The following is a 22,044-nucleotide window of genomic DNA, read 5'->3' on the forward strand; positions in this document are numbered from 1 at the left end:
GGACAATGACCTGCTCTGTTCTCACATGGGCTCAATTGGATATTACACCAACTTTGTTCTTGGGAGCTGGCAAGTCTTTTAATGTCCTCTTCAACTGATTCGGACACTTGCGTTCGCAATACAGCTCTGCCGGCTAATGTCTAGATCATTTCAGGTTTGCAGTTCGTGTGAAAGGGGCTATACTCTGATTAGCATCAGTTTCCTGTGTCCCTATAAACTGTACTTTTGTAAGTACTTTTCAGGCAAGACATAAGAAATGTAAGAGTCTAATTCAACCCTAAAAGGTTGTAAACAGTTTCAGTTTTCCTCAGTTGAACAGACCCACCAGGACAGCCCAGTAAGAGCTAGTTCCTAGAGGCCAGCTACGTTTTGTCTCAAGGCGGCTCTGACATTTCCTGGAGGAGGAAAATAATCTGTCTGTTGGGGAAGGAAGACAGATTTGCAGAGCAGCTTCAGCTCCTTGAGTATGTCCTTTCAGCTTATACTCCCCAGCGCCGCCCTCTTTGCAGGACACATGCTGTTGCTTCATTATTTCAGGGCCTCCATCTGACCTGCTCAGGGAACAAAGGTTTAATATCCAGCTTTCACTCCTGGAGACAACGACAATCATCCTTATTCCTACTCTCAACACGTGTAACTGAGGCTTAAATAACAAATTTATATTGGGAGGTTTTCGTACATGTCATCACAGAATAACCTGCATTGCCAAAACTAAGCAAACCAGCCATAATCCTGGCATGATGACCTCTCGATTTTAAGTTTATCCGCTAGTTTTGGCAGGATCTGATTTGCCGGACAGGTTTACAGAACCTTATCAACCTACTGATCACTGATTTTAAAAATCACCAAACCTTGAGTTAATAAATAAAAAAAAAAGGCAGGGAGGATGATTTCCCCATCCCACCCCCTGTTAGACAGCTGTATAACTGAAGCGTATGTGGTCGACTGACGTTACCAAACAATGTTCATGCTAAGACTAACATAAGGATTGAAAAGAGGATTTGTGAAGACAATAACAGTGGAACACCCTCCCCCCTCCTCTCCTCCGTACTCTGCTCACTGAGGATTATATCTTTGCAATTTAAACTTTAGCAGGACATTCTCCGTCCCCAAAATATACAATTTCAGATTACACTGGCAATCCGACTTTGTGCCTGGACTGGCAATTGTTGCAGAGACGATAAAAGGGGCATAGATATGGCCGGAGAGTGGAGGTGAAAGCGTGAGAGCACACCAACTAGTAGGTAACATTTTTTGTGCTCCCCCTGTAACTTAGTTTGCAACTGTATCCCTACAGCTGCAGAAAATGCCATCCGCTCAGATGATGGATTATAATCATGTCTGATTGCAATTGTCTCACTGAGTCCGACTGTTTGTAAATGTGACATTCATACTTCTGACAAGGATTTGGCATGACTGTGCTGCTCTCACAATGTGTTTATATACGATTAATGTTTAGTGGCGGTGAGGTCTCCGTTGAGTAGAAATGTGTAGTGTTATTGGACAGTGGACATTCTTATGGGTTGACTCTTTTGTGTTGAAGTTGATGACTTTGCCTCGGAGGAAAATTTGATTGCTTCCATAACAATCCTGTGTGATGCACAGGAGCTAAAATAGACTTTGACAGATAGTTATTAACAGTTATCAGGTATTTATTGGAGAGCTGTTTGTCCACTCAAAGAAGTGATGTGGCTCTAGGGTGACTGTTCAAAATGACGGATGCAGACTTCCATAAGTACAAGAATAGAGTTGACGTATATACCATTTTCTGCATACTTTCAGATTTTTTGTGCTGCTGAATTGCATCTGGATAAACATCATACTTGAATGTCATCAATGCCAGATTATCCTTTTTTTAGCGATGCCAGTGCTGTGGCTTTAAACATGGTAATGCTGGTCCACTACTTTGGTCCACACTGAAATATCTCAACCCCTATTGGATGGATTGCGTTAACATTTTGTACAAACCTAATCCCCAGAGGATGATTCTTAAAGACTTTGGTGATCCCCTTCCTTTTCTCTAGTGTCACCATGAGGTTGTTTTTTGTTTGTTTTTTAGTGAAATAGCTCAACTATTGATATGGTTTGAAATGCCATGAAAGTGTATTCATGTTGCCTAAAGGATGAATCCTAATGAGTTCAGTGATCCCTTGACATTTCATCTAGCATCCCCACCAGCAGGTTAAAATTTCACATATCAAGTAAAATATCTCAACAGCTGCAAGTTGGATTGGCACAACATTGTCATGTCAAATGGTCCCATTTGTGGTTAAAGGTGGAATGCCTTAACAACTATTGGATGGATGAAAATGTGGCACATGGCAATGAAATATGGTACATACATTCACATCCCCTCAGGATGAATTGTAATATTTTTGGTGATCCCCTGACTTTTCCTCTAGCACCATCATCAGGTACAAATTTGTTCAGTACTTTGGTTTGTGACCAAATAACTGCAAATGAATGACACTTTAGGGCTAATTAGGAAATGTTAGCATGCTAACACGGAAAAAGTTAGAAGTTGAACAAGGTAAACATTACATCTACTAAAAATCTTTGCATGTGCCGCATTTCCCTCCCCTTTCTCTATCTCCACTATCTATTTTGCAAGGGCACCGTTTTTTTCCCTATCCCAGAATAGATAAGTGGTGTAGCCAGACCATACTCCAGCTCTGACACAGGGTTGTGGAGATAGGTCTGGTTATGCGAGACTAACCAATATGTAACTTCCACTAGGGCTGGGCGATATGGAGAAAATCAAATATCACAATATTTTTGACCAAATACTTCGATATCGATACCGTAACAATATTTTAGTGTTGACTATTGGTGCTTTCACAAAATATTTACACAATGACATTTTTGATAAATAATCATCAATAATGTGAATATGATGCCTAAGTGTGTAAAGGCAAATAATATAACAGTTACAACAGTCTGGTAAGTTCAGAAAATTACATAACTTTACTGTAATGCAGCCTTTAAAACCAGTAAAAGACAACATTTACGATATCCAAAATCTATGACGATATCTAGTCTCATATCACGATATCGATATAATATTGATATATTGCCCAGCTCTAACTTCAACTCAGATCTGTCAGTCACAAATGGTCAGACAGCACACAGTTTCCAGTCCAGCTATCTCCAGCCATCTCTTTATCAGAATAGTCTGTATTGTGTTGTATTTGGATTGTGGCATTTTCCATTTAGAGGACGATTACAGAGTTGTTTCTTCATGTCCTGTTTAGCCATCGCCTGCTGTGTTTGGGTTACCTGCAGTCATGCCTCTTCACTTCCCTTGGGAATGTAAACCGAATGCTCAAAGGACATTCCTGTTGTGTGAATGAGTGAGTGAGTGGTTGGTAACCCTGGTTGTCCCTCTTCCCCCTTTAAGAGCAGAGCAGAGCCAGCCAGCCAGAATAGCAACAATGTGAATCCTCACTAGCCACTGGACAAGAATGCTTTGCTAAGATAGTGTAAACAATCCAGCGTCTTCACATTTGATGAATCAGTTAAAGAGCCAAGGGAGCATCATTAACCAACACTCTACAGGCCAGCGTGTGCTGAATGATGTTTAAGCATGTACTCTCCCAGCAGCAAACCCGTCTCTCACACTGCCTCCACAGGCAGGATGACAAACAAGTCGACAGCCAACCAGTCCAACACAAAAAAGGAGACAGAAGAAAACCAGCGAGATGACAACACAGACGTTGTGTATAAAGATGCAGGTCACTGCAGCCGCAACACGCACAACCTACTGCTCGGACTCACTGTTTTGGGTATGCATGGACTGGGAAACTATCTATCTGTTATTAAAATATTCTGTGCTTAACTGCAGCACATTTCCATCAGCTTGTGAAAACTGGATTTGAGTTGTTAAAAAACAAGAGTTCAGTTTTATTGTTAAAAAAATAGCCATTTGTGCTGCAGCAAATATGAACATGCACACTAGATGTACAGACTCCGTCATCATTTTCTCATGAGACATCTTTGGCTTGTTTTCTTAAGTCTGCCTCTTTAAAAAATAGCCCCTGCCAAGTCGAGAAGTGTGTTATTTTTGTCTGCAATTTGTCATCCACATTTAAACCCAGATTTAAACTCAACCAGTAGACTGTTCTCATTTGTCAGAGGTCTCTTACATGGGTAAAAGAAGTAGGGAAAAAAAACTTCGAAACTGATGGTCTATTAACATGTGGATTTTAAAATTCAATACCAGTACAGAGATTTAGATATGACTCATATTTGGCTGATATTTTGTACCAATTTCCATTATCGTTACATGTAACAAGTATACACAGTAGCTTTATTATAACTTTAAAATAAAAAACCCATAATATATATATATATATATATATATATATATATATATATATATATATATATATATATATATATATATATATTTTAAATCAATGTTAGTTGTCTCCTCTCCTCCCCCCTCTTCTCCTCCTCAGGTGTTGTCATGGGAGTGGGCTTTGGGATGCTGCTGCGGTACATGAAGGTGACGGACAGCTCTGCCCTCACTATGGTTTCTTTCCCTGGAGAAATCCTCATGAGGATGCTGAAGATGCTCATCCTGCCTCTAATCATCTCCAGCCTCATCACAGGTGTGCCATTACACCCACATGCAAGCATAGACACACAGGAAGTAATGTTGGTTGGCATTTTCTTTTAGGTTACAACACATCCACAAATATTGGACATTCGTTATCCCCATTACCTTTCAAAGCACCACTAACCAGTCAAATGTTTCCCTTTTTAGAGCTATTTGATTCATGATAAGATACATTTACTATTGACTTTAAGAGTAATGCTGACATTGCATGCTAAATGCTAAGACGCTGTAAGGACGTTATACTAAAATGCTAAATTACGTGTTTTACCCACAATTCTGGTTTAAAAGCCATCAACAAGATACCTCTAAAGAATGACCAAATTCCTGTGAGCCTCAGCTGTGCAGAGGCTGCTAACTAAATGCTAACATGCTGTAAATATGTTATACTAACATGCTCAACTGTATCAAACTTAAATGCTAAATGTTACACGCTAAATGTCAGCATGTTAACATGCTAACTGTACACAAGCTAACATTCTTATGTTTGCATTTTAAGAGTAAAATTGTACTGCTGGCTCCATGGCTAACTGAGTGCTGACATTGCCTTCTAAACACTAACACATAGGCTAACTAAATATATTACACTAACATGCTAAACGTTAGCTAACCGTAACTAATTGTACAAGATATTAAACTAACATGCTTATTGTTAGTGTGCTAAATATCAGCATGTGCACAAGTCAACATTCTGAAGTTAAGAGCAGTTGCATTCACAGTACATGGTGTGCATATGATGAGTGTAAACACTGATGGTCATCTGTCGCTTTCAGGGCTGGCTGGTCTAGACGCCCGCTCCAGTGGCAGGATGGGTAGTAGAGCCATGGTGTATTACATGTCCACCACTATAATCGCTGCCATCCTCGGGGTCATCCTGGTGTTGGGGATCCACCCAGGGAACCCCAAACTAAGGGGAGGCTCATCAAGCTCAGTCCCGAAGAACCAGGAGGTCAACAGTCTGGACGCCTTCCTCGACCTGCTCAGAAACCTTTTTCCTGAGAACCTGGTGCAGGCCTGCATCCAACAGGTAACCTTAGCATCTGAAATGTGTCTTATGAACTGCTATATTACTATGCTCTTTATTTGTGCTCAGTATACAATTGCTTTGAATGCTGTAATGAAATCTGCATCATTCAACCTCAGGATGATGCTAACCAAACTACATTGAAAAATTAGTTTTAATTAGAGAGGCTTTCAACTGTTAATTTTTGTGTCCAGTAATGCTAAATGCTAATCCACTAGGCTTATTTAGTATGAGTTCTGGAGATTTCAATCATATCACATATAGATTATACTCATGAATGAACTTTGGAGCTCAGCTTTTAAGCCGAAATTGATTGAAAGATTGTGTGAAATGATCTAAAGCTGCGGTTCCAAGCTGTACGTGAGCTGCATTACGTCACTTTTTACGTCATTTGTACGCTGCTTTATGTTCTGCTCCTTGCATATTATGTTCATTTTGTACTAAAGTTCTTGATAAAATAAGAAAATACTTAATTTGTCAAGTATTTAATTCACTCAGGAGTATACAAAAATAGTCTCTACCATGTAGTTATTTCTTATTTACTTATTTATTGAATTACCAGAAAACATGCTAGAGTGTGATATATATATATATATTTATCGTTATTGAGATATAAAATGACCTATATTGGGAATCAGGATAGAAGATTTTGGCCATATCGCCCATCCCTACTTTTACATAATGTTTACTTTTCTCCAATCTTTGCTGTGAAACACTGTCTAGTCTAGCCTATAGTCTCTTTAGCCCTCAACAAAGTAGTCAAATGAAACACTGAAAAATCACTCTTTGATTCAGCTGCTCACATCTCAAAGACATGCACAGAGGGTCACAGGTAGAGGTTGGTGACCACTGATCTAAAGCTCCATCATCACTTTTCAATGGATTTTGAGGTGAGATAGGTTTGTCAATAATTATTATCAAATTCTTATAAATAAAAGTTGCATCAAAGAAAGACCCCTTTATGTGAACCTGAAATGGTCATAGTGTACAAGGTATTAACTGACAGAATGAAGGAAGCACAGAGAGTTGTTAACGACTGGTGATTCTTTGGAGAATCTGGTTGTCCTCCAAACTCCATACACAATGCTTTCTGCATGTGTCAGGAATGAGTGAGAGGATGATTTGACTAACAGGACCATCTGTTCATGTACATCATACACAAGTGTAACCTTTGTAGTGTAATTTTCCACATAAAGATGAAGTTTAATTAATGTGAATACAAGCAGAGCTCCTCAAATAAAAACCTAATGTAGGGCAACACCAGAGACCCTTTTTATTTAATACTATTGCAATTTGAATATATGTTATTTTTTTACTGTTGTTTACACAGAATAATTAAGGTCAAATAAGATATAACTTTCGGCAAATAGGCAAATGGAGATAGGAATTTGTAATGTTTGGGCCATTTAATAAACCTGTTTTGAAGGATAAGGATTTTTTGCAAAAGGTTCAAAATCAGAAATGATCCACATTGTTTTGAATAAAAACTGAAAAATAAACTTTGTGATTTTACGTCTGAATACTCAGTTACAGTAACGATTAGTTGGCTAATGGTGGATGGGACAGGATGACTGTTTATCCAAGATGATCATTTTTAAACGATAATCCAAGTCTCAATCATGATGCGAGTTCTTCTCCGTCCAAATCCTGTCTCCCCCCCCTCTTCTTTCTGTCATGCGTGTGTGTGTGTGTGTGTGTGTGTGTCTGAATGATTCCAAGTAATTGTTAGTGTCAGACTGGCTGGGGGTCAGCCCTTATGCTCCTGCTAATCTCTTTACATCTGTAATGCTACGTCTTTATTTACCACAGCAAGGCATCTGCTGTGGAACTGAGAGCACTGCTGAGCACCAGCTTATAGACTTCTCCTCCCTGGGGTATTCTCTGTTTCTTCCCTTTTTCTTCACTTGTCACATCTCTCTCTCTTCTCTGTCTGCATCTCTGTTTTACTGCTTCTTTTCTTTGTACTCATCTGGAATTCATTGAAGTCATAAAAGGCATAATTGCTTTTGCAGGAAGGAATCGTCCTTCCCCTTTCAACCTTCTTGTCTCTCCTTTCTTTTCCTTCCCTTTTTCCGTTGTCTTTATGTGGGAATCGCGTTCCCTCTTTTGTCTTTTTTCTCTAGACACAAATCTGTGTGTGTTGCGCGGCTGCCAAGCTTTTGTTTGAGCACGTTTAATATGAGAAAAAAATATATAAAAAAAAATCTGGGTTTAACAGGGTGAATTGGAATCATGTCGGTTCAATAATGCCGCTTTGCCGCTGCATGGTATACAGCTCAACTTTTCTCAACTCGCTCTTTTTCGGTTTTCCATTAGCAAAAGTTTTGGATAGTACCAGGTACCTTTTTTGATAACACCTTGGCCAACGTTCTAAGCGAGCTGAGGCGATACTAAAAGGTGTAGTTTAAGGCTCTGACACACCAACCCGATAGTCTTGCGAGGTCAGTGACTCAAGTCTGTTCGGTGTGTTCCGTGCAGTCGTCCGTTGGAGGAGCTGTCGGCCTTCATTTTGGCCAGCCTTGACTTGCTGTTCGAAGGGCGGGCAGTCGGACTCAGTGACCAATCTGATTGGTGGAGAAATGACGAGCAGGATGAGCGTGACTTAGCCTCTCAAAATCTGACAAAAATCTTTTAAACTGACTTTTGTCGATCTGAAATGAAGACAGATTCAGCAACTGTATGGCCTATTTCTCGCTTAAAATGATTTCAGAAACATGTTTTTGTGAACTATCTTTGTAAAATATGAGATTGTATTCCGAACGAAGCCGTCATTCCCAATCGTCCAATCAGCTGCCTGTTTTCATTTTTTGGGTGACAATACAGATTAGCGGCACCTGCTGTTATGGAGACGTATTACGTCCTGCTCACGCGCAGAACATACTCTCAAGTCGGCGTCTCTTCGGTGTGTTCCGAGGCACTTTTTGGACCTCGGGTAGCCGACTGATCAGTCCGACTGTCTTTTCTGCCGACGGTCGGCCGTCGGGTTGGTGTGTCAGGGGCTTTAAACACTGCAGACCACTGATTGGTCAGAGAGAACACGGGACATCCTGCACAAACCCGCCAATATTAAATAGCCAAGATATTATTAAATAGCCAAGATATTATTAAATAGCCAAGATATTATCAATAGCGACCGCAATGTTTTTATTCACTCCACCCAGATTTAAAAAATGGCACCCCGCAAAACTACAGCGTGCACTACGTACATTATGGCGTACAATTGACAAAGTGCAGACATTTCTCTGTTTGGTTGCCGATAAAGGCATGAGGATTCAGCAAGTGTCCCGTTGAAGATGATGTCACGGCAGTTTCACAAGCTGTCGCTATGGCGATCAGCTGATAATCATGCATGCACTTGCTTTTTTTATTATTCACAGTGGAAACCAAAAAGAGAAAAATACTGGTACCAAAAAAGTGAGTTGAGTTGAGCAGAGCCGTAGCATACAGTGGAGGCACGGCATTACCGTCTGAACCCCTGATCAATCTGAAAGTGGTTCTGTCCTCCCTCCAGGTTCAGACGGTGCTGAAAAAGGATCTGGTTGCAGCACCAAACCAAACCGAACCTGTCTTGGTGAGCAGGAAGAAACTGGAGTACAAATGGGGCATGAATGTCCTCGGTGAGTCAATGGCAGAGAGCTGATATTATTTTCTTCTTTGAATGGTTTGAAGCTCCCTGCATTTCATTTTCCTGATGTTTGCTGCTTTGCATTGAGAACTACAGTACTTTCCTGCAGTCTCCAGTGACGTGCTGCTTTGTGTCTTCCTCCAGGCTTGATTGGCTTCTTCATCACCTTTGGGATCTGCATGAGCAGGATGGGCGAGCGAGGGAAGATCATGTGCGACTTCTTCAACATCCTCAACGAGATCATCATGACGATGGTTTCCATGATCATGTGGTCAGTGTCTCTGTCCTCCCCCACCACCCCTTCCCCGGTGTGTGTTTGTGTGCGTCCATCGGCATGCGTGCATAACATGTGTCTCTGGTTTTGTTCATTCGGGCCAACGGCTGCATTACTTTGACATTGTGGAGATACCACACACAGAGGTCAGTGACAGTGATGGATAAGGCGAAGACTGCGTACATGAAACATACTGTGGGAGTGAGCAAGAGTGTCGGACATCGAAACTGAAAAGGAGCGGAAGGAAGAGGAAAAGGGAGAAAGTGTTAATGAAGGACACGGACAGATGGAAAGAGAAAAGAGAGAGAGAGGGTTTCCCTGGCACATCCTGGGGTCTTTGGTATGCTGGGGAGAAGCAGGAGCTGGGGCCCGGAACAATGTTGTCGGCTCCCAGGGGAGCCGGCGTGGATGATCTCCAAAATGTAATGGATCCACCGACGGCAGAGGAGCCACTTGGCAGCAAAGCAGAAAGCAGATGCGTGTGGGAGGGACAGCGGGCCATGGAAAGATGCATGTGAGAGCATGTCTTCAGAGAGCAGTGCACGCCTTGAGGCTTCGCAGGACCCCGGCTAGTCACACAGAGAAAGAGAGAGTAGTGGCACTCAGAGCAGGGACGAGAAGCGATGTGAAGGGGGGGAGCAGGGTAGGCGGTTGGAAGAGAAACAGCAGGATGCTTGTGTTGCAGCTCTCCTAGGCCATCTACATGTGCAGCTGGACACCAAAGGAATTGTGTCCTTGTTCGTATCACTCACACAGTATAAACAGATTACTCACGGGCCTATTGAGCTCGCCAAACACAGAGTCCAGTGTATACAAAAACACATATCATACAAGGAACCCATCCATCACATCATATACACGGCATACTCCACCAAACAACTGTCCCTGAATGCCAGGCTCAGGGTTCAGCATGCAGCTGACCTGGGAGAGAGCAGGCCACTGTTGTGATGGGACCCGCTCTGACTCGGACCAGGAAAGGCCTAAAGGGGAACACCGCTTTAATTCATGCGTCCCACAGCCGTCTGTATTCATGAAGGGGAACAACTGCACTCCAAAGCTAGAAACCAGAGATCCAAGAATGTGTCAAGTCCTCTCAAAGTGAGAAGTGCTGCTTTGACAGTGAATGAAGATGGATTAGGTGTTGACATTTCACACTTAAATGATTGTATAAGGATGGTTGTTTTTTGGCCAAACTTATGAATGCATCCACGTGCCAGGTAATATGCTTTCTAGGGCTGTAACTAACAATTACTTTCTCTTATCACTTTGTGGCTTTTAGTCATAAAGTGGTGTAATTGTTTCCCAGAGGCTGAAGTGACATCTTAAAATATCTTGAGAATATTTGGCTTTTTTTTTTTTTTTTTGCTCCAAAAAAGTATTTCAACGAATGATCAATTATCAAAATAGTTGCTGATGAACTGACCAATCAGTTAATGAACTGAAAGTCTCAGCTCTAGTACTTTCACCTCTCAAGTACAAATGATGATGCTTGATAGCATCTAAGATAAAAACTACAAGATCCACCTTCAACTTTAATTTTCAGGTTTGAGCATGATTTAGGACTGAAGGTTTGATTAAGTTTAAATAAATTAGAGCTGCAACAATTAGTCGATTAATCGATCAACAGTATATTTATTCACAAATATTTTAACAGTTGATTCATTGTTCAAGCAAAACATTTATATTTAATGGTTCCAGCTTTCTAAATGTGAAGATTTGCTGCTTTTCCTTATCTTACATTATAATAAACTGAATATGTTTGGAACTGAAAATCACATGTGGGAAACTGTAATCATTACAGTGTAGTGAATATTCTTTCATTACATTTCTGATGTCTTATAGACTAGACGAATAATCAGTGAATTGAGAAAATAAACTGCACATTGTTGGGGTTTTGGAATTTATAGTGTGGTCTAGACCTACTCTATCTGTAAAGTGTCTCGAGATAACTGTTATGATTTGATACTATAAATAAAATTGAATTGAATTCAATTCAATTAAGCGATAAGAAAATAATCATTAGTTGCAGGCCTAAAATATATAATTATTTAAATATGTATAACAAAACAGCAGTTTCAGAGTGCTTCGCATATATAAGAAATTCTTTACAAATGATAGAAAACAGAAAAATACCGATCGATTTTTGATGCAGTAAAGAAATAGAAATACATATACAGTACATATAAGTATAATCACATATACTAATTTAGTATAGTAGTAAATGACTAGTATAGTTTTAGGAGTCAGCCTTAAAAAGAATAAAAAACATAAAGTAATGAAGAACGATAGCAAGTTATCATAAGTAATCATTCCAGCTCTGATGCGTCTAACTCTGTGCTTAGGTACTCTCCTATCGGCATCGCCTCACTGATAGCGGGAAAGATTGCGGCCATCGGGGACCTTGAGATGGTTGCCAGGCAGCTGGGCATGTACATGGTGACCGTGATCGTGGGCCTGGTGATCCACGGGGGCTTGATCCTTCCTGCTATATTCTTTGCAATCACCAGAAAAAGCCCCTTTACTTTCTACTCTGGAATCTTCCAGGCTTGGATCACAGCTCTGGGCACTGCTAGCAGGTAGGACAGCCTGCAGGAAGTGTGTGTATACGTGTGTGCAAGTTTGGGAATGTGTTAACACATGTGTGTCACATGTTTCTTTTACAACATCTATTCCTCGAGCAGCTGCCGTACTTACTATGATTGATCGGCGTAGCCTGCTACTCGCTTTCAGCTATTTGGGTTGAATCTGAAACGGAAAATGGCGAAAATGTGTATTTACGCAGACAAATCAGTACGGCAGCGCCAAATGTGTGTAAGCACAGGCTATCATAGATGAGACCATGTCAGACAGATCCTGTGTTGTAAATGTCTAAGCCTTCGGATTAGTCATCAGCAGCTAAACTGGCCCCGCTGTATCCTGCCTGGCTCGGCTTGGCTCGGCCTGCCTCGGAGTCTGCATCGCTGCTAAAAACCAACTGTCATTTTGGCACATTACTGAGGCTTTAGTGAATGTGGGTAATCCTATCATCGTTTTCTCTAATTATATTATGACCCGAGCTTAGCAGGGCCAGGAATCAAATTCCTTTAAATCACATGTTAAAGGATTGCAACAGTGGCCTACACCAGCTGTTAGGAGGAGGCTGTCAGCCGACTCAAATTTCCACTATATATTTTTTTTTGTCTCTACCCCCACTTAACTCCCTCACTTCCCTCCTCACCTCTGCACTTCTGTCTTTCACCACCTGTCTACCTATTTTATATCCTTCAACAGACACTGCGCTCCTGTTCTTTGTACATCTGCACCTTTTTTTTTTTTTTTTTTTTTGCCTAACTCTGCATCTTGTGGGGCCTTCTTCTCTCAGCGCAGGAACGTTACCCGTCACCTTCCGCTGCCTGGAGGAAAATCTGAAGATTGATAAGCGAGTGACTCGCTTCGTGCTGCCCATAGGTGCCACCATTAACATGGACGGCACTGCGCTGTATGAGGCCGTGGCAGCCATCTTTATTGCCCAGATGAATGACATCACCCTGGACAGCGGACAGATCATCACTGTCAGGTAAGACACACGGTGGACATCCTCTACACACACACGCCTCGTGGTTTTTCCCTGTTTGTGTCTTTATTTTTTCATACTGCAAAGTTTCATAAAAATCTGTGGTTCCCAACCACGTAACATTTGCTACTGAGAGTTTCTACAAAGGAGGTAAGAGAGATAAAAAGCCTATCGTGTGTGTTAATAATATCCAAACATTTGACCCTTTATTTCGGATGTACGATGCTCCACAGACACACCCCTTTGTTAGCCACTCCACAACAACATTGTCAATATCAAACATCCCGCTGTGCCCGGCCTTAAAGGGTCATTTCAGATATTTTGAAGTGGCGGTTGTATGAGGTATTTATCTTTGGAGAAGCAGGCAGGAGTACCGAAATGGAAGCTAAGCAATGCACTACTGTGGATGGGGGCGGCAGCTAAACTTTTTTTTAGACACCTATCCAGCCAAAATCAACATCAGTTTGTACGCTAAATTTTGAATATTTTCACTGCTTTACCTTGCCGTCAGACAGCTCTTTTCCATGGGGAACTGAAGCTGGTATATCCATCTATGCTCTCTTCAAAGCCACCGGACTCCTTTGACATTTTACCTCGCAGAACACGGGAGTTCCTGGTCTGCTGCGATGAGTTAGTTTGTGTTATTGTGTGACTTTGGTGAATCCTAACTAACCCTTTAAAACACCAAAGCTACTGTCTACTGTAGGTAACACACCGACTATGGATAAGTACCTCATACAATCCCACATAAAAAAAAACTACCCCTTCAAATTACCTAAAGATCTCCTCCAGACATGTTTTAAGAAGATTAGTAAGATAAAAAAAAACACCATCAACATTTGAGTCTAATTTGACTCATCTACTAATCCATAATTTATGAATATGCAAATATCTATCATTTCAAAAGTGTAACCACTGGACACAAAGTCCATTCTCAATCTTTCCACTTCAGCAGATAAATATGAAAAAAGCCTTCTAGTGTCAAATTCTCAGGTCTATAGATCAAGCATCCAAGTGAAGGAATAATATACGGAACAAAACACATTTTTGAATGGAGGAGGAATTCTTTTATTATTATTTATTATTTCAGCACACATGTTTCTGGTCCATGGACCCCCAGAGGTCCATCCACTCTGCCAGGGGATCCATGAAAAGTTTTCAGATTCATTAATTTCAATTATCATGTTTTTTTGTGTTTCTTTTTAAAAATATTTTTACAAAAGGCTTTGGTGGCAAATAGTTTAACTTAATGCAGCTAAGTAGCATGAAGTTACAATTTTGTTGATTTTAATGGGCCACACACTGTGTAAGTCCACGTTTTATTACAACATTCCTGTGTACCAGTGTAAATAAAAGTCCAAAGGCCTTTTCATATGACCTACATCAGTTTGAAGCTGAATTTTAATTTGAGAATGTGCAGAGATGAACGGCAGCTTTGAACTCTGCATGAATGCAGTAAGAAAGTACAATTTCTGCGGTTTCAGTAAAACATTCATGTCTGATTGGAACCAGTCTACTTGGATCAGATTTAGCTTGTTGTGGCCACAGAGTTACAAATGATGCTCAGCACTTTGAAGTTGTTTATTGTATGTATTTCATAAACAGCCTTTAACCACTCGAATAAGATCCATATGTTGTGTAAATCTTATGATTGTCCCACTTAACGTCACAGCGGGGTGATAATTAGCAATGATATAAGGATTGAGATGTAACGCAGAGCCCTGAGATCAGATGAACAACATCGTGAAATAAACAGTGTCCAAACTGGCCTGCAGTCACATCTGGGAGCAACATGAACTGATAATTGCTCTAATTGCAAACATTTCATGACTAGCAGCATTCTTCTGAGAAATAAAGATTTATGTCTGAAAACAAAAGAAGTCAGGAAACATTAAGAGATTTGGTTTTGTTTGGCTATAAACCTATTTTTTCCTCAGATACCACTTTCATACAAGCATTGCATGTACGACACAGTGAAATTTACACACCAGGTTTTTTGCTGTATGACCAGCTTCTGTAACTGCAAACCACAAGATTATACTCCGCTTTACACAAAGTGGGCTAACAGGGTCAACTTTCAAAAACGTATCTGACATTTTAGGCACGCTGGTTTTTATTTTTTTATTTGGTCACATGAAAATGTAATACCACGACTCACATTCTGCAATTATCTACATGTATCTTTGATATTGAGAACGTTGAAATATCTACTCCAATTTTAAAGTAATGCTGTGGAAGGTTACTGTAATGGCATCTTGCTTTAAACCTGTGCAATAATGTATAAAAAGGATTATACTTTGCATCCTCTTTTTCCGCAAAAAATGTTAGATGTTGAAAATATGGCCGTGGAAACAACTTTTAAAAGAAAGGTTATAATCCAAAACACTCAACAGGATTTACTCCAGTTTTTCACATGCAAGTTATCAAAACCACATTTACTGGGCTGTGCTGTTATCAACTAAAACAAAGTCCAGAAAACTGTGATACATTAAATTAATTTCACTTTAGCTCATTCATCCCTCAGATCCTCACGTTTGCATTCCAAGCATCTGGGCTGGATATTCCCTGCATAATGTTTCCAGATTAAACTTCCACTTTTACTATTTCATGTGTTCCAGATTTCTGTTATGATTCATACTTCATCTGATACAATGCAAGACATCATGGATTGCAAGTTTGTTGATTTATAATCATAACAAATAATGCAGCAGGGTTTCATTACTACACAGAACCTTCAAACCACCTTGTCCCAAAACTGTCATGACCAACTTCCGACTCCACATTTACATGGGCTGATTTTATTGCCGACCCAAACATCTGTGCTTTCACTGTCAGCGACTGCTTTTAGATTGGCTGGAGAGCACATAACACATAAATCAGCTGGCAGATATGTGTATAATGCCAACCCTAACGGCAAGTGGTATCTGATCCCTTCAGGGCTCGGACACACCTAGTTAATTGGACTAATTGTGTTGATTGGTGCATTTTCAGATGACTAAGAATGTTGAATCAGCACTGAAGACAGTTGGTGAGAGGTAGTTAGAGAATCACGTGATTTCAAAATGTTGCAGTGCCAGTTGCACCTTTTTATCAAGCATATTTTAAATGTATATTCCAATATGCTGTATGTATGAAACAAGACGTAATGAGAGGAAAATGTTTGGCCATGTCTTTTTTGCTTTTTCATCTGTAGCAATGCTGAGGCTTGGAGTTTTTCTTTTTACAAACTACTGACAAATAACCAATGCACGCATGTCTGATTTCTGCATTCTTTGTGGTGTGTTCAAGTGCAGCATCTAACTAAATTGAGTACACCTTTGTTAGACGTCTAAAATGGAGTTAGCGTCAGGCCCTTAGAACCTCTGTTAGGTTCGTTCTGAAAATTGTCTTCTTTTTCCTCCCCAGTATGACTGCCACCCTGGCCAGTGTCGGAGCTGCCAGTATTCCCAGTGCCGGACTGGTTACCATGCTACTGATCCTAACGGCTGTGGGGCTGCCTACTCAGGACATCAGTCTGCTCATCGCTGTCGACTGGCTGCTGTGAGTCAGGTGTCTGGAGAGTGGAGTGTGTATGACTGTGTGTGAATAGCAGGAGATAAAGAGTCCCTGCTCTGACGCTCCAGAGCTTTTTAAACAATAACATTTGTAAGAGGAGTTATTAAGGTTCTGGTGTTATTCAGCTCTCGGTGGCTCTCTTCTATTTCACCCGCTGACACTGATACTGTTTGTCCACCCAGTGACAGAATGCGTACCTCCATCAATGTGGTGGGCGACTCGTTCGGCGCCGGGATCGTGGACCACTTGTCGAAGGCGGAGCTTGCCGAACTTGACGCAGCAGAAATGCAAATGCTCCAGCCAGAGGAGGAGCTCGATTTCATCCCTCCGCCCCCGATCCTCACCGAGATGGACCTGATTGACCCCATCAAACCGCCCGCGCTGCCACCCCGCTCCCCTCGCCCACCCAAACAAAACCACCACAGTCTCTCCCAGTCTCAGTCCATCACTTACTCACCGTCCCGTTCTATCCGATCTCCATCCCCACACTCCATTCGCTCTCCCTCTCCGCGCTCCGTCTGCTCCCACTCCCCCCGGCCTTTCCGTACCCATTCACCATGCCTCCTCCGCAGGACGGAGGCGGGCTACTGCGCCCTGCCCAGCTACGACAACCAGGTAACTACCCACTTCTGCTTCTTCTGGTTTTAACGCTACACAATATGTGTACCTCTATGATACAATGATACTTTAAATTTGCTTAAAGAGATACACCATGTTTTTGGAGATTGACCTGATGGTCAGAACATACAGTGGACTCCTAAACCATCCATGTATCCTTTGCGATACTGCATGAAAGTGCTCTGTGTGTTGAGTAATAGAAGACTCTTTAGCTTACATACACTGTGTGTCCAATTTAAACGGTCACTTCCTTTTTAGTCCACATTTTAGGACCCTGTATTTGTTGGACATGTAAAAGTTCACCAGGAACGGCTCCTCTGGATCTGGTGGTTCACCTACTAACCTTCAGTCCTCTGAAGAACACACTTAAGCATGCATCCTTAGAACGAGGAGGCGACTGAAATGCAACACAGAAACCATTTAGACTGTTGTCACCTTCCAAAGAAAACCATGTAACTTTAACTTTTCAGATCAATTGATGGATAAAGTGTTCTTTTATGGTTTAAGAAGAATTCTTAAATTTCCCATATTGTGAAAAGTGAGATTTCCATGTCTTTTTTTATTGTTTTTTTTTGGGTGGGGGCAGCTTTTCCCTTTATTATGTAGTGACAGTGGATAGACATTGAATTGGGGAGAGAGATGGGGGATGACAATCAGCAAAAGGCAGCAGGTTGGATTTGAACCTGCGCCGCTGCAGGACTGAGCCAACATGGGGTGAACGCTCTTACTGGGTGAGCTAGGGGCCGCCCCTTTATAATGTTTTATTATAAAGCTATATAAATACTGTGAAAGTACACAAAAGTATAGAAATGCACACAGCCCATATTCAAAAAGGTGACTTTAAATGAGCCGTCAGGGCTTCCGTACTATATATATGTAGAAAGGGCCTGTACAGTTATTCCCCGGCTGACTACGGGGAGTGCAGATGCAGAAGACCTGGAAACGTTGACCAATAAGAGCAGACTGGGCTTTTTCAGGAGGGGGGCTTAAAGAGACAGGCACTAAAACGGAGCGTTTCAGACAAAGGGTTGAATACAGGTACATTTAGACAGACAGTATGAGAAAAATAATGTGTTTTTTGATTGTTTAAAGCAGAGAAACTTCTAGTAGAAACCCAAAATACAAGTATGGACATGACAATGAGCATAATACGGGACCTTTAAAATACATAAACCATTTAAAAACACATCAGATAATCTAAAAAATGCATTTTCACAACTCATAGTAAAAGTTTTATATCTTGGAGATACATGTTTTGTGCCATCTTGCTCCTCTTGTGATAAAGTAACATTTTCTGTGTAATAGTTCTTAAATCTAAGATGATATCTAGTCTCATATCACAATATCGATATATTGCCCAGCCCTTTTTTCAGGTACAATGATCAAATCGCTCCAAACCCTGGTGTATACCTCACAACATTTAAAACGTGTACATTTATATAATTCACCTTTCTTTTAGTCACTTATTATAAACTACATGTTGTCATTATGTCCTTTTTTTGCCCTCTCAGATTCCCACAATGCCTCGCTCCTACAGGGAGAGAGACAGGGAGCGGGAGCGTCTCACGCGAGAGAGTGAAACCGAAGAGGAGGAGAGAGAGAGGGTTTTGGGTGAAGTAAGCGACGGCGAGGAGAGTGACGACACTGCTTATGATCGGAGGCACCCCATGCTGCCGAGCGACCTGCCATGATTGGAGTTTTACCACCAAAAAACTTCCTCATCGACTAGTTTCCGTTTTATGACAGCTTTTGGAGGTCCACAGTGGATTTCTGGCTGGTTACATTGCTACCCTCAGATGTATTTTCAGTTTACTGCTCTTAAGAAAGAACTTTTGGATAAATGATCAATAAGCTCACTTTGAGCTTGATATGCATATATATTAAAATGTTGAGATGGCCCTTAAAACCAGGCCTGTCAGCCTTTGGTTTCCTGCAAAAGAGCTTAAATGGAGAGTTGTTTCCCCAGTTAAATCATGTCTCCATCACTGTCTTGATTTCCTAACCAAATTTAAAATGTTCCTGTATGTCTGAACTTCCTTAAATTTGCCTGATAGGAGAGAAATTGTGAGTCTGCTCCCAATGATAAAAGTATCTTGGTGTTACCAGCGTTTAAACGCGCAACCATGAGTAATTAGTTGGTCCTTTACCTTTGCTCAACTCCTTCTCCTCTACTTCTACTTATTTTCCTGGTAGGAATTAAATTCACCATTTTAAAGGCTGTTATGTGCTGGAATATTTCATGTCTGGGAGCTGAACATTTCTGTAGTGTCCACTGGTTTCCTGCCAGTCGAGAAATAGTCCAAAAAGCCACAACTTGGTTTTACACTTCTGTTTTTGTGTGGATTAAACAAACAAAATACAACACGTTAAAGGGATAGTTCAGATAATTTTAAGTGGGGTTGTATGTGGTACTTATCCATAGTCAGTGTATTACCTACAGTAGATGGCGGTGGACAGGCACAGAAGCTAAGCAATGTACTGCTGTGGATAGGGGCAGCAGATAAACGTATTTTAGCCACCTAAAAAAAGGCCAGCCTAAAAAAAAACCCCCGCTATATTTAGAATATTTTCACTACAGAAACAGTCATTTTACCTCGCATAAAACAGAGTTGCTGGTCTAGCACTGTTCCCATCGGTTAGTTTGTGTTATTGTGTGATTTTGGTGAATCTGAACTATGCCTTTAAAACACCGAAGTCATACAAAAACAGAAACTAACTAACCGGTTGAGGCAGCGGTAGACCAGCAACTCTGTGTTTGGGAGGTAAAACGTTTTTGTCAAAGGAGTCTGGTGGCTTTGAAGAGAGCATAGAGAACGGCTCAGTTTCCCCGTGTAAAGGGCTGTAAAAGTAAAGGTAAAGCAGTGAAAATATTCTAAATATAGCGTACACAACTGATGTTTATTTTTTTGGGTGGCTACAATACGTTTAGCTGCTGACCCCAGTCCACAGCAGTACATTGCTTAGCCTCCATGTCTGCATGGCTGCTTCTCCAAAGTGAGGGCGTGCTGATCGCCTAGAAAGCGTTTTTCCCAAATGTCAAACTATTCCTTTAAATAACCTTGAGAATAGCAACAGGTTCATGTAAATGAAAGAATATGCAACCAGCAGACATTATTTTTATAATTCCCTACCTTCTTGCATCTCTTTACATTTTCGTCCTCGGTGCTGTTCTTGCACATCACCTCTCATCTTGATGTTAATATTGTGTATATCATCTATGGTTTGTATCTTCTTGTTGTGGTTTGGTGTCTGAAATGATGAGTAATAGGCAAGATGCCGCGTTTATTTTGTTGTATGTTTAAATTTACTAATTCTACTCTCACTTATCATTCTTAATTGCTGTAAAATAGCGTCATCAGTCTCTCCCTCCCAACTGGATTGCCTCTCATTTTAAATTTAAGTTCATCAACTGCCTCCCCGCGTCCTTAAATCTTGACTCAGATTCACAGGTCCAGCTCGTGTGTATATTGTATGTAATAAAATCGTAGAGATTTATTTAAAATAATTGCATTTCTGTTGTGTTTTCTCTGCTGCTTAAGTAACTTTGCACAATCGTGGAGGGATTTGCAGTCGAAAGGGGACAGGCGTCAGTGTTTAATGACCAAAGACGCAGGAACAATCCTGCAGACAAAGATATTACTGGATGGAAAAGTTGCAACAGATACACATGCAAACATTACTCACGAGGCAGCGCTTACACGCTGATGAGACAAAGACACACAGAGATACCAACACACTTAATCCTCTCAAAGAAGCGTTAGAGATGGGCAAGGCAGGAGAGAGTGAGGGATGGGAGAGGAATCGGAGGACGGCAGATGGTCGGAAAGACGTCAATCCTTTTCATTCTTCCCAGACAGCATAAGGGCACTGTGGGTAATTGCAAGCAGAGCTAACATTATAGCTCCAGGTCCCTGCACGTCAGAGAGGAGAGCTGAGTTAGGTAGAGGGAAATGGTGATATGCTGCAGGTCAGCAGAAATCTGGAAGTCTGACAATGTGTTGTGAATTTCAAATTTGTGATGACATTCTGGCTGATGTCTGTGGAACGAAGCACTAATCTGTCCTGTAGCATGAGAGAGACACATGACATGAGGATATCACACCATCTGAGGCAGCAGGGGGGTCAGGAATTTAATCACTGCAGCCATCATCATCCAGTGTGTGTGTGTGTATGTGTGTGTGTGTGTGTGTGTGTGTGTGTGTGTGTGTGTGTGTGTGTTTGTTTTTGTGTTCCTCAGTTAAGAGTTACAGTGCTTAGAACCACCATATTGTAAAGCAATAGTAATTTTTGGCTTGACTCAAATGATGCAATCACACGTTTTTATCTGCTTTAGTATAATAACTATAATAATTCAGTCAAAGTCTTTTTTAGATGTCATGGAATGAAAACAACATAATGTAAGTCATCTGGATCATATGGCATCAATGAACATGATCATTTCAAGAGGGAAAATTTTGCATTTGGTTTCTCTGAAGTCTTTCATGTCACATTACTGTAAATTAAATCCAGTGGCAGCAGGAGTGAGACAGATGTCCTGGTTTTAAAACACAGTCTGACATCTAGAGGCAGGCTGACTCATCACATGCACAGTGCAATATGCATACGGCTTACCATACAATCTGTACTCATATCTTTTCTGACCGTCATACTGACAGAAACTGAGATGTGCAGCCTCAAGTATGCATCACCCTCTGATAATACTGTGTAAAAGCCTCATGATGCTTTTAAAACGTTGTGTAGATCCGAGCACACATCTTTACATTCTCCAGAGTCACTGCAC

At 41.0% G+C, this 22,044-nt stretch overlaps 1 protein-coding gene across 3 annotated transcripts in view; it reads left to right on the plus strand.

The window, feature by feature from the left end:
* slc1a9 (solute carrier family 1 member 9) overlaps positions 1-19,657 on the plus strand; it is a 32,863-nt gene extending 13,206 nt beyond the window's left edge. For all 3 annotated transcript variants that reach the window (XM_028600111.1, XM_028600112.1, XM_028600113.1), the window contains 10 exons: positions 3,630-3,782; positions 4,458-4,610; positions 5,389-5,642; positions 9,151-9,256; positions 9,409-9,535; positions 11,881-12,114; positions 12,900-13,094; positions 16,497-16,631; positions 16,829-17,261; positions 18,776-19,657. In XM_028600111.1, the coding sequence (XP_028455912.1) occupies positions 3,630-3,782; positions 4,458-4,610; positions 5,389-5,642; positions 9,151-9,256; positions 9,409-9,535; positions 11,881-12,114; positions 12,900-13,094; positions 16,497-16,631; positions 16,829-17,261; positions 18,776-18,955 (1,970 nt within the window). In that variant the 3' untranslated portion in view covers positions 18,956-19,657. The remainder of the gene's footprint in view (positions 1-3,629; positions 3,783-4,457; positions 4,611-5,388; positions 5,643-9,150; positions 9,257-9,408; positions 9,536-11,880; positions 12,115-12,899; positions 13,095-16,496; positions 16,632-16,828; positions 17,262-18,775) is intronic.
* The last annotated feature ends 2,387 nt before the right edge of the window (positions 19,658-22,044 follow it).

Source organism: Perca flavescens, chromosome 15, assembly GCF_004354835.1.
Source record: "Perca flavescens isolate YP-PL-M2 chromosome 15, PFLA_1.0, whole genome shotgun sequence".
NCBI lineage: Eukaryota > Metazoa > Chordata > Actinopteri > Perciformes > Percidae > Perca > Perca flavescens.